This window comes from Phyllostomus discolor, chromosome 9, assembly GCF_004126475.2.
Source record: "Phyllostomus discolor isolate MPI-MPIP mPhyDis1 chromosome 9, mPhyDis1.pri.v3, whole genome shotgun sequence".
Classification (NCBI taxonomy): Eukaryota; Metazoa; Chordata; class Mammalia; order Chiroptera; family Phyllostomidae; genus Phyllostomus; species Phyllostomus discolor.
Window position 1 is genome coordinate 66797639 of NC_040911.2, and position 13686 is coordinate 66811324.

The 13686-nt window shown below is 40.3% G+C and overlaps 1 protein-coding gene across 2 annotated transcripts in view; it reads right to left on the minus strand.

Annotated features, from left to right (window-relative positions):
- Window positions 1–13686, minus strand: part of DTD1 (D-aminoacyl-tRNA deacylase 1) — a 325980-nt gene that overhangs the window by 238092 nt on the left and 74202 nt on the right. The window contains exon 5 of one of the 2 annotated variants that reach the window (XM_036009488.1): window positions 7673–9068. The exons of the other annotated variant lie outside the window; for it this stretch is intronic. Coding sequence (XP_035865381.1) covers window positions 8934–9068 — 135 coding nt within the window. The 3' untranslated portion in view covers window positions 7673–8933. Of the gene's footprint in view, window positions 1–7672; window positions 9069–13686 lie in introns of those variants that run through there. 2 annotated transcript variants of the gene reach the window in all.

Consider the following 13686-nt stretch of genomic DNA (forward strand, 5'->3'; position numbering starts at 1 on the left):
GCTGGTATAACATTCACAAATCAATAAATGTGACTCACCACATAAAGAAAATGAAAGACAGCCCTAGCTGGTATGGCTCAGTGATTGAGTACTGGCCTGTGGACCAAAGGGTCACTGGCTCAATTCCCAGCCAGGGGACATACCTGGGATATGGGCCATGTTCCCAGTAGGGAACACATGCGGGTCAGTGACACACTGATATTCCTCTCCCTCTCTTTCTCCCTCCCCTCCCTTCTCTCTAAAAATAAATACATAAATATTTTTTTAAAGAATGAAGGATAAAAACCACATTATCGTATTAATAAATGCAGAAAAAGAATTTGATAAAATCTAACATTCATTTATGATAAAAAGTCTCAACACAGTGGAAATAGAGGAAACATAGCTAAACATAATAAAGGCCATATATGACAAATCCACTGTCAGCATCATACTCAACAGGCAAATACTACAAGCGTTCCCCTAAAGATTGGGAACAAGACAGGGAAGTCTGATTTCACCTGTCTTATTCAACATAATACTGAAAGTCCTAGCCATAGCAATCAGACAAGAAGAAAAAATAAAAAGCATTCAAATTGGAAAGGAAGAAGTAAAACTGTCTTTATTTGCAGATTACATAATACTGTACATAAAGAATCCCCAAGATTTGAAAAGGAGACTACTAGAACTAATATATGAATCCAGCAAAGTAGTGGGATACAAAATTAATAAACAGGGGGGAGTTCAGGTCAAGATGGTAGCATAGGAAACCACAGCTCACTTCCTATTACAACCACATCAAAAGTACAACTGAATACAGAACAACCATCAGTCAGAACCATCAGAAATCAAGGTGAATGGAAGTCTTACAACTACGTTTTTAAATAAACCATGTCTGGGACTTACAGCAAAGGCATAGGTAGATACACCTTGCCTCTTCACACAACCAAAAGAAAGACAACAAATTTGAAAAACAAAAAAATAAGCAGAACTGACAGAAAATCAAACTGTATGGAAGTCTAACAACCAAGGAGTTAATGAAGAAACATACATTCAGATGAGTAGGAGGGGTAGAGACAGGCAGCTGGGGTGCAGGGGACACACAGCAAGGCATAGGCTGAAGGACAGGGTGGGCAAGGCAGCAGCTGGTGGACCAAGAGGTCCCACATTTCTGTGCAGATATACTGGGAGGAACAAATGTTGAGTAAGACAGACCATGCAACCCAGGGTTCCAGCGTGGGGAAATAAAGCCTCAAAACCTCTGACTGAAACAACTCATGGAGGTTGCGGCAGAAGGAGTAACTCCCAGACTCACAGGAGAGATCACTGAAGAGACCCACAGGGACCTAGAATATACACAAACCCATCTGCCCAGGGAATCAGCACCAGAAAGGCCCAATTTGCTTGTAGGTAGCAGGGGAAATGACTGAAAGCCTGCCAAGAGGAAAGCAAGAAGCTGTTCCCTCTCTAACCCCTGTCCCACACACAGTACCACAACGCAGTGACGAGAGTTGTCCTGCCCTAGTGAATACCTAAGGCTCTTCCCCTTACAATGTAACAGGTGTGCCAAGACAAAAAAAAAAAAAAAACCTATGGCCCAAGTGAAAAAAGAGATCAAAGCTCCAGAAAAAATACAACTAAGTGAGGAAGAGATAGCCAACCTATCAGATGCACAGTTCAAAACACTGGTAATTGGCATGCTCACAGAAATGGTTGAATATGGTCACAAAATAGAGGAAAAAGTGAAGGCTATGAAAAGTTAAATAAAAAATAAATAGGGAACCAAGAGTGAAGGGAGAAAAACCAGGACTCAAATCAATGGTTGGGAGAAGAAAGAAATAAACATTCAACCAGAACAAAATGAAGAAACATGAATTCAAGAAAATGAGGAGAGGATTAGGAACCTCCAGGACAACTTTAAATGTTCCAGAACATTCAAATCATAGGGGTGCCAGAAGGAGAAAAGGAAGGACAAGAAATTGAAAACTTATGTGAAAAAATAATGAAAAAGAACATCCCCAATCCGTCAAAGGAAACAGACTTCCAGGAAGTCCAGGAAGCTCAGAGAGTCCCAAAAAACTTGGACCCAAGGCACATCATAACTACATTACCCAAGATTAAAGATAAGGAGATTATTTCAAAAGCAAGAGGAAAGGAGAGTTACCTACAAAGGAGTACCCATAAGACTATCAACTGATTTCTCAAAAGAAACCTTAGATGCAAGATGGGGCTGGAAAGAAGCATTCAAAGTCATGAAAGACAAGGACCTACATCCAAGATTATTCTATTCAGCAAAGCTATCACTTAAAATAGAAGGGCAGATAAAGTGCTTCCCAGAGAAGGTCAAGTTAAAGGAGTTCATCATCACTAAGCCCTAATTATATGAAATGTTGAAGGTACTTATCTAAAAAAGATGATCAAAAATATGAACAGTAAAATGACAACAAATGCACAGCTATCAACAACTGAACCTAAAACACAATAACAAACTAGGCAAAGAACTAGAACAGGAATAGAATCACAGAAATGGAGATCACATGGAGGGTTATCAGCGGGGAGGGGAAGGTGGAGAATGGGGGAAAAGACATAGGGAATAAGAAGCATAAATGGTAGGTACAAAATAGACAAGGGGAGGTTAAGTATAGTATAGGAAATGTAGAAGCCAAGAACTTATATGTATGACCCATGGACATGAACTAAGGGGAAGGGGAGAATACTGGTAGGAGGGGGGTGCAGGACAGACGGAAAAATAGGAGAAAAAATGGGAGAAAAATGGGAGAAAAATTGGGAGAAAAATGGGACAATTCTAATAGCATAATCAATAAAATATATTTTAAATAAATAAATAAAAATAAGAAATAAACCACATCCATCCAGACTGGTAGGAAGGGTAAAGACATGCAATGGGTTGGTCCTATATCCATGTATGGTGGATAAAAATTTGGGAGGTATATCTCAGGAGTGAGGAGTTCCAGCTCCACACTAGGCCCACTAGCCCATGGTTCCAGAGCCAGGAATGTAAGTCCTCGTAACTTCTGGCTGCAAATACCAGAAAACCAGTGGGGATTGAGTCAGAAGAAGAAACTCCTGAAGTCCCAAACAGTTTGCCTTAAAGAACCCAACACAGCCCTGGCTGGTGTAGTTCAGTGGATTGAGCGCGGACTGTGGACTAAAGGGTCGCTGCTTCCATTCCCACTCAGAGCACATGCCTGGGTTGTGGGCCAGGTCCCCGGTGGGGGCCATGTGAGAGGCAACCACACGTTGATATTTCCCTCCCTCTCTTTCTCCCTCCCTTCCCCTGTCTCTAAAAATAAAATAAATAAAATCTTAAAAAAAAAAAGAACCCAAGAGAGACTTAACAGACTGACTCCCTCTGAGCTCCAGCACTTGGGTAGCAGTTTGAAAGGCATCAGTGGAATACAAGGAGAAACTGAAGTGTCTGGCATCAAGGCAAGAATTGGAGGACAGCTTTCTCCCAGACAGAAAAACAGGCAGAGGCCATTGTCCCTTTCCTCAGCCCTCCCTGCACAGGGCCTCAAAGCCAGCAGGCAGGTGTGGTATCTGAGAATCCATCAACCTGGCTAACACTGTTTGCCCCACCCTAGAGATCCCCTGAGACTCCATCTCACCCAACTGTTGGGCCCACCAAAGCTGATAACCATGACTTTTCTATATGAATGGGTGGTCTTGGCTCATGCTTCACAACTTCCTAAATACTGTCAAACAAGCAATAGCCTGCTTCAGTAAGCCTCTAGCCCCCATACCTCTTGCTTAGTGAACCCAGGCCCAGCACTAGCAGCAGCCAGCCTACATTCACAGCTTGGCTTTGCCTGGGAATCTCCAAGCCCCGCATAAGTAGTAGCCATCTCAGATTCCTTACAGCTTGGGCATGGTGGCCTGGGGAAAAATACAGGTGGGGGCTCACCATGGTCTTCACTACCTGGGAAACCCCCGACCCTGTGCACCAAGAGAAGAGCTACAGACCAGGTCAGAGCACGACTACCCAGCCCCCTCATAGCTGATCCTCCACAGAGGATGAATGTTGGTGATCAATGGTCACAGCCAGACCTCACAGCTGACTGGCCTGAGTATACCCCTCCCATGGACCAACAACAATCAAGGCTCAAGAGGAGGGTGTACTCAGCCCGTACAAATGATGTACCTCGAGTACCCAGCTTGGGTGATAGGGGATGCTGTACCACTGGACCCTATAGGACACCTATTACATCATGCCACACTACCAGGACATGGACTCATAGTAGCTCTACCTAATACACAGAAACAAACATGGGAGACTGCCAAAATATGGAGACAAAGAAACATGGCCCAAATGAAAAGAACAGATCAAAACTCCCAAAATGGAACTAAACAAAATGGAGATAAGCAATCTATCAGTTGCAGGGTTCAAAACACTGGTTATAAGGATGCTCAAGGAATTAGTGAGGACCTCAATAGCATAAGAAAGATTCAGTCAGAAACAAAGAATACACTTGAAAAAAGAAAAAATTGAAAAAAGAAAAACTCCCTGGCTGGTGTAGCTCAGTGGATTGAGCACGGGCTGGGAACCAAAGTGTCCCAGGTTTGATTCCCAGCCAGGGTACATTCCTGGGTTGCAGGCCATAACCCCCAGCAACCGCACATTGATCTCTCTCTCTCTGTCTCTCTCTCTCTCTCTCCCCCCTCCCTCCCCCCTCCCTTCCCTCTCTAAAAAAATAAATAAAACCTTTAAAAAAAAAGAAAAAGAAAAAAGAAAAACTTACAGGGAAACAACAGTAGAGTAGATAAAGCCAAGAATCAAATCAAGGACTTGGAACATCAGGAATCAAAAAACAACCTATCAGAATAGAATAACAAGAAGAAAAAAGAAACCAAAAAAAACCAGGACAGTGTAAGCAGCCCCTGAAACAACTTCAAGAGGTCCAATATTCATGTATTAGGGGTACCAGAAAGGGAAAAGAAGGACAAAAAATTGGAAATCTATTTGAAAAAATAATGAAAGAAAACTTCCTTAATTCAATGAAGACATGCAAGTCCAGGAAGCACAGAGAGTCCCAAATCAGATGAACGCAAAGAGGCTCACTCCAAGATACATCATATATAAGTTGCCAAAGGTATAAAGATAAAGAGAGAATCTTAAAAGCAGCAAGACAAAAGAAGTTAGTTACCAACAGGGGCATTTCCATAAGACTGTCAGCTGATTTCTCAAAAGAAACTTGGCAGTGTAGAAGGGATTGCCAAGAAATATTCAAAGTCATGAAAAGCAAAGACCTATAGCCAAGATTGCTCTACCCAGCAAAGATACCATTTAGAAGGGGAGATAAAGAACTACCCAGAGAAGAAAAAACTAAAGGAGTTCATTATCAAACCATTATTATATGATATGTTATAGGGACTTATTTAAGAAAAAGAAGATCAAAACTATGAACAATAAAATGGCAATAAATACATATCTATCAACAATTCAATTTAAAAAACAAAGTAAGCAAACAAGAAGAAAAGAGAATCATAGATATGAAGAGCATTTGAGGAACTAGGTGATGCTGGTTGAAGGGGGGCAATGGTATAAAAATTGGGACAATTGCAATAGTATAATCAACAAAATATAATTAATAAAACAGATTAATGTGCAGAAATCAGTTGCATTTTTATATGCTAATAATGAACCAATAGAAAGGGAAATTAAGAAAACAATCCCCTTTACAATTCATTCAAAAAGAATAAAATACCTAGGAATAAACTTAACAAGGATGTAAAAACCTGTACTTGGAAAATTATAAGACACTGAAAAAAAATACTGAAGATACAAATAAGGGGAAGCACACACCATGTTCATGAATAGGAAGCATTAACATATTAAAATGTCCATGCTACCCAAAGCAATCTATAGATTCAACACAATTACTGTCAAGATTCCAATGACATATTTCGCAGACCTAGAACAAATATTTCAAAAATTTATATGGAACCACAAAAGGCCCCACATAGCAACATTGATCCTGAGAAAGAACAAAGTTGGAGGAATCATGGTACCTAATATCAAACTATAATATAAGGCCATAGTAATCAACTTGCATAAAAACAGACACACAGATCAGTGGAACAGAATAAAGAGCCCAGAAATAAACCCACCACACAGTTATAGTCAATTAATATTCAATAGAATTAGCAAACACATACAATAACCTAAAGATAGTTCATTCACTAAATAGAGTTGGGAAAATTGGACAGAGACATGGAGAAAAATTAAACTGGACCACCATCTTATACCACACACAAGAATAAATTAAAAATAGATCAAAAACTTAAATGTGAGACCTGAAACTATAAGATGAAAGAAAAAGAAAACATAGGCAGCAAAATCTCAGACATAACTCGTAGCAATATTTTATCAGATATATCTCTGCAAGGGATACAGAAGAAAAAATAAACAGATGTGACTACATTAAACTAAAAAGTTTTTGCACAGCAAAGGAAATCATCAACAAAGACAACTCACAGAATGGGAAAACATATTCACCAATACATCTAATAAGAGGTTAATATTCAAAATTTATAAAGAACTTACAGAACTGAACACAAAAAAACAAACAACACAATTTAAAAATGGGCTAAGGACCTGAATAGACACTTCTCCATAGAGACCATACAAATGGCTAATAGACATATGAAAAGATGCTCAATGTCAATAATCATCAGAGAAATGCAAATTAAAACAACAATGAGATATCATCTCACACCTGTCAGAATGGCTATCATGAAAAAATCAACAAACAACAAGTGCTGGCGAGAATGTAGAAAAGGGGAACCCTTTTGAACTGCTGGTGGGAACGCAAATTGGTGCAGCTGCTGTGGAAAGCACTATGGAAATACCTCAAAAAAATTTAAAATGGATCTATCTTTTGGTCCAGCAATCCTACTTCTGGAAATATATCCGCAGGAACCCAAAACACTAATTTGAAAGAAGATTAGCACCTGCATGCTCATTGCAGCATTATTTACAATTGTTGAGCCATGGAAGCAACCCAAATGTCCATCAATATGAGGCAGGAGATAGGAAGGAAGCTCCAGAGGCCCCGCAGGGCTGAGGTAGAAAATATCTATACATGACAAAGACCCCCTAAGACAGGTTGTTCCTGTTTTCTGGGATAACTCTGAATCATAGAATGTGCCTGCGCACTACCCCTGATTCATTATAATATCATTATAATGAAATAACATTGTGGGACTCCCTTCTCCAGTAGCCAATCAAGAAAATCATGGGAAACCACACATGCGCAGTAGCTTTGAAATCCAACTCCTTGTACCTGCACAGGAAAAGCCCGCCAAAGATTAGCAAGGGGGCTTCTGCCCTATAAGAATAGAACCCCCAGCCCACGTGTCCCGTTTTCTCTGCTCAGAGCTGGCCAATTCCCGTGTCCTGTGGAGTGTACTATCACTTAATAAATCTTCCCTCTTTCTTTATGTTATAAACTTGTGTGTTCAGTTCAGTTCTTTGTCCTCGATCACTAAGAACCTGGTTACCTGTGCACATCTGTGACAAATAGATGAGTGGTAAAACAACTATGGAACATTTTCACAGTGGAACACTATCCAGCTCTAAAAAGACAAGAACATGTTACCCTTTGCAACAGTATGAATGGACCTAGAGAACACTACACTAAGTGAAGTAAAGCAATCAGAGAAAGACAAATACCATATGATTTAACTCATAGATAGTATCTAATAAACAAAGTGAACTAGGAAGCAAAATAAGACAGACTCTAAGATAGCAGGATGAAGTTAAGGGTGGGGGAGGGTAGTGGAGTGGAGGGATTGAGCAAAAATGTAAAAAGACTGATGGACGTGGACAGCAGTCTAGGAGGGGAGGGGAGTACAAGGCGAGTAAAATGGTAAAGGAAAAATACAATAAAAAATAAAAATAAAAAGTGTTAAAGTAAAAAGAAATCACACACAGCATCTGAATGCACAGATTCACAGACAGCATTCTGAGGACACTTAATTCTGGACAGCATTCTGACAGCACCAAATACATAGACACATTCTGAAAGCATAGGATTCATAGACAGCTTTCTTACAGTGCCCAATTCACAGACAGCATCCTGAGTGCACAGAATATAGAGACAGAATCCTTAGAGCACCAAATTCACAGACAGCATTCTGAGAACATCAAATTTACAACAGTAATCTGAATCAATGAATTCACAGAATATGTGAGCACTGAGTTCACTGACAGAATTCTGAGAGCAACAAATTTAGACGTCATCCTGCAAGCACAGAACTCACAGGCAGCATTCTGAGAGTACTGAATTCACAACTTTGTGAGAACACCAAATTCAAAGACAGCATTCTGAGAGCACTGAATTCTGAGACAGCATTCTGAGACACCAAATTCACAGATAGCATTCTGAGGACACCAAATGCACAGAAAGCATTCTGACAGCATGGAATTCACAGATAGCATTGTGAGATGACTGAATCACAAAGAACATTCTTTTTTTAAATCAGAAATCATGTTAATTATAATATCTTTGACATTCCAAAGAAAATAAGAATGTTCCCATGTTCCCATATAATTCTTTTTGCTATAACCTACATTTCTATTAACTTAGCACTATCACTACTTTTATTCTTTATTCTTTTTTATTGCTATTTTATTCAATTGTCTCAATTTTCCCCCTTTACCTTTCTCTGCCCTGTCCACCCTTAGCTGATGACAGTCAATCCCAACACTGTTGTCCATGTGCATGAGTCATTCATACATATTCTTTCCTTCATCTTCTTTCACCTTTCTAAAAGCACCAAACTCACAACAGCAATATGAGATCAATAAATTCACAGACAGAATTCTGAGAGCAATAAATTCACAGATGGCATTCTAAGAGCACTGAATTCCACTGGATCTCAATGTGGGAGTTCACGACACTGATTGGAAATACAATATAAGTGTGTCTCCTCTACGACTGAACAAGGAGTGGTGCTGACAGTCCCAAGAGGTCATGTTTTTCATTGAACCAGAACTTGCTTTCCTTTCTTGTCAGTCCTTCTTTACTCATTTGTAAACTGAAGGTAGAGAGTTTGACAGAATGCACCTTTATGGAGAAGCAAAACAAAAATAAGTAAATACATTTTGTTCAACATTTCCACTGTTGTGGTAAGAACAAAAACGCATGTACAAGCTGAAAATTACAAATTATGCAATTGCACTGACTCTACACACAAGTTAAATTTACATTTAAAACTGGCACTGGACAATTTAAAGATAAACCATAAAATTCTTGATTAAGTTAGATTTTCTATTTATCCTTGGTTAGAATGGCATTATGTAGCAAATAAAACATACCATGACAAGTCCACAGATAGACCACAGAAGAAATGGAAAACTTTACATTGTATACCTTTAAAAATATTTTTACCCATCTTTTTGAGCAGGAGTTGGCATTTGATTTTGCACTGAGCCCTGAAAATGATCTAGCTGGACCTAAGTAAAAGACTCTCAGCAGGGCAGTAGGCCAAAGCAATGGCCTGTCCTCCTAGTCCCTCTACCCACAGGCCAGATCAGTGGTCCCAGTCTTGGCTACAAACTGGAACCTCTGTTCCCACCCTCAGAGAATTTGGTGTCATGGGTCTGAGGTTATAGCTTTGGCACTGGGCATTTTTATAGGTGATTCTCATGTGCATCCGAGGCTGAACACCAGTGGTCTAGATTAAGGCTAGCAGATATGGGCACATGCACCAAGTGGAAGTAATAGATCCTGCAGTTGGACTTCCAACCAAGATAGAGGTGTAGGTAGATACACTTTGCCTCATTGCACAAACAAAAGAAGGACAACAACAGATTTAAAAACAAAAAAATAATCAGAACTGCCAGAAAATCAAACTGTATGGAAGTCCGACAATCAAGGAGTTAAAGAAGAAACATTCACCCACACAGGTAGGAGGGGAGGAGATGGGCAGCTAGGGTGGAAAGGACTCACAGCAAGGCAGTGGATGGAGGACCAGGATGGGCAAGGTGTAGCTGGCGGACCAAGCAGTCCCACATTTGAGGGCAGATAAACCAGGAGGAAAACTGAGGAGCAAGATAGACCATACAACCCAGGGTTCCAGCCTGGGGAAATAGAGCCTCAAAACTTCTGACTGAAAAAACCTCTGGGGATTGAGGCAGGAAAAACTGCCACAGGAGAGTTCGTTGGAGGCACCCACATGGTCCTAGAATGTACAGAAAACCACCCACCCGAGAATCAGCACCAAAAGGGCCCAGTTTGCTTGTGGGTAGCAAAGAAAGTGACTGAAAGTTGTCAGAGAACTGAACAAGCAGCATTGTTCCCTCTTGGACCCTCTCCCACATACACTGCCACAAGGCAGTGACGAGAGTTGCCCTGGAATACCTAAAGCTCCACCCCTGACTACGTAACAGGCACACCAAGACAGAGAAATGTGGCCCAAACAAAAGAATGGATCGAAGCTCCAGAAAAAAAAATACAACTACGTGATGAAGAGGTAGCCAACCTATCACATGCATAGTTCAAACACTGGTAATCAGGATGTTCACAGAAATGGCTGAGTATGGTCACAAAATAGAGGAAAAGTGAAGGCTATGCAAAGTGAAGTAAAGGAAAATGTACAGGGAACCAACAGTGAAAGGAAGGAAACTGGGACTCAAATCAACAGTTGGGAGCAGAAGGAAGAAATAAACATTGAACTGGAACAGAATGAAGAAACAAGAATTCAAAAAAATGAGCAGAGGATTAGGGGCATCCGGGACAACTTTAAATAATCCAACATCCAAATCATAGGGGTGACAGAAGGAGAAGAGGAAGACCAAGAAATTGAAAGCTTATTTGAAAAAATAAGATGAAAAATATCAGATGAAAAAAGGAGAACTCCTCCAATCTGGCAAAGGAAATAAACTTCCAGGAACTCCAGGAAGCTCAGTGTCCCAAAGAATTTGGACCCAAGGAAGCACACACTAAGGCACATCATAATTACCTTACCCAAGATTAAAGATAAGAATCTTAAGAGCAGCAAGAGAAAAGGAGATTGTTACCTACAAAGAGTTCCCATAAGACTGTGAGCTGATTTCTCAAAAGAAACTTTGCAGGCAAGAAGGGGCTGGAAAGAAGTATTCCAAGTCATAAAAGACAAGGACCTACATCCAAGATCACTCTATCCAGCAAAACTATCATTTAGAATTGAAGGGCAGATCAAGTGCTTCTCAGATAAGGTCAAGTTAAAGGAGTTCATCATGACCAAGCCCTTATGATATGAAATGTTAAAGGGACTTATCTAAGAAAAAGAAGATAAAAAATATGAACAGTAAAATGACAGCAAACTCACAATTATTAACAACCAGACCTAAAATAAAAATAAAAACTAAACAAACAAGTAGAACAGGAACAGATTCAGAGAAATAGAGATCATATGGAGAGTTATCAGTGGGGAGGGAGGGCAGAATGGAGGAAACAAGACAGGGAATAAGAAGCATAAATGGTAAATACAAAATGGACAGGGGAAGGTTAAGAATGGTATGGGAAGTGAAGAAGCCCAAAACTTATATGTAAGACCCATGGACATGAACTAAGGTGGGGGAATGATGGTGGGAGGAGAGGTACAGGGTGGAGGGGAATAAAGGGGAGAAAAAAAAGGATAACTGTAATAGCATAATCAATAAAATATATTAAAATTTTAAAAACTAGATTCTGCAGTAAGGTTGACACTTTCAGTAAGGCTTGCCATGATATCAGATGAAAAAAGTGCACCAGCGTCCTACAGTAAGCAAACTGGTCATCAACCACCAAGGGTGGTTGACTAGGCACTTCAGGAAAGTTAACAGCACCAGAGAGATGTGATAAGATGTACAAATAGAACAACTTATAATACCTACAATAACTCAAGAAACAAAAAGAGTCCTTTTAAAAGCAATGCTTTTGATGGGGACCCCATCTACAATAATAATACCAATATCCCTTAGTCCAGCGATTTTCAACCACTGTGCTGTGGCACACATTTGTACCTCAAGAATTTCTAAAATATGCAATATCTGACTATTTAGTTAGAGGCACTGACCTCTTTTCCCTTAGATTGTCAAATAAAAAATGACAACAGCTAACACAATAATAACCATCCAGTATGGATAAGTATAATCAGAATTATACATATTTTTTGTCATATGTGCAAAAAAATACATGTTTGGTGTGCTACAAAATTTTAGTAATTAGTTTATGAGTGATATGAGATGAAAAGGTGAAAATTGCTCACTGCCCTAGTCACCTCCACCAGAAATCTAAGCCACTTCCTTGACCATCCTCATCCTCCACAATTGATCAATTCCCTCCTCTTTGGTTCATCATCACCCCTTGTCCATTTGGTTCACACTCTGCTCCTCTGCAGTCTGGGCTAGTGCAGTGCTGCCCTCTCAGGTTCCCCTGCCTTTCTTGTCTTTCCCAGTCCAATTTATCTGCCATCCTGCTACAAGAAGGTCATATCTAATGAGCAAATCCGATCTTCAAATCTTGCTGAACTCTCTAGAGTGGCTGCCCATTGCTGAAGGACCAAGCCCATGCTCCTTAGCAAGATACTGAACACTGTCACCATCTGTCTGCCTCTCCAGACTCATTGCCCTCCTCTCCACCAGTAGCCTTCTGGCCCCACCAGACTCAACTACTTGTTATCTCACCAAGCAGGTTCAAGCCTCCTCCCCTTGTTCACACTCTTCCAGAATGTGCCAGCTCCTGCACCCAGCTTTCAGACCCAGCTGACTCTTTCTCACCCTTCAAGACTCAGATGTTTGATATCTGCCCATGGATACCTGTTGTGATTACCATCCCCCCACCCAACAGTCTATGCATTCCACTCTCTCCCTCAGCAGCAGATCAATAATGTCCCCTCAGAACTGTTCCAATGTGATTTCCATGTCATTAAAGTACAAGCCTTTTGAAGAAACTATGCCTTATTTCTCTTCTTATACCCATGACTAACCCAAAATCTAGCACATGAAAAGTGGTCAACAAATACTTATGAAAAGGAAATGAAGGGAAGTAGTGGTTCAATTTTACATTTACAGTTATGGGTCAAATATAGAAATTAGTCTCCTACTCAAAGCCAATGATAATACCAATACATTTTGGAAGATAAAGATTTTTAATACAAATGTTGTTTGCTTTTGTTATTTCTGCAAGACTTGGCCTCTGAGACTTTCAGATTGATTGATTAAAGGAGCAAAGGAATTCCTTTTCCCCACTGTCAGGGTTTCACTTTGTTCTGCAGAGCTGAAGTTAAAGCCAAAGTAACTGATTCCACTCTGAAGGTCAGGGCTAAAGAGCCTGAAACACAATAGGGCCCATGTGGCTCATTAACAATGTGCACCCTCCTCTGCTGGCATCATCTGATTTCCATTAAGGTACACAAAGACCAATGCCTACATTGTTTCTAATAGTCTCCAGTGCCGATTTCAAAACTACTCCAGGTTGTAGGTTTCTTCTAAAGAATAAAGGTCAAAGGAAAAACAGTGTCAACAGAGAGAATCAATGAGAGCAATTAGGAAAGAGGTCCTACAAATGGCCAATTATCAACACTTCAGAATCACAGATTGCTAGAGCTACAAAGGCTCCATAGGATCATCTGGCCCAACATTCTGACACCAAACCCAAAGGGTTCTATGATGTGGCCAAAGTCACCTAGCAGCAGGCAAGCCAGAATTCCCAGGCACCC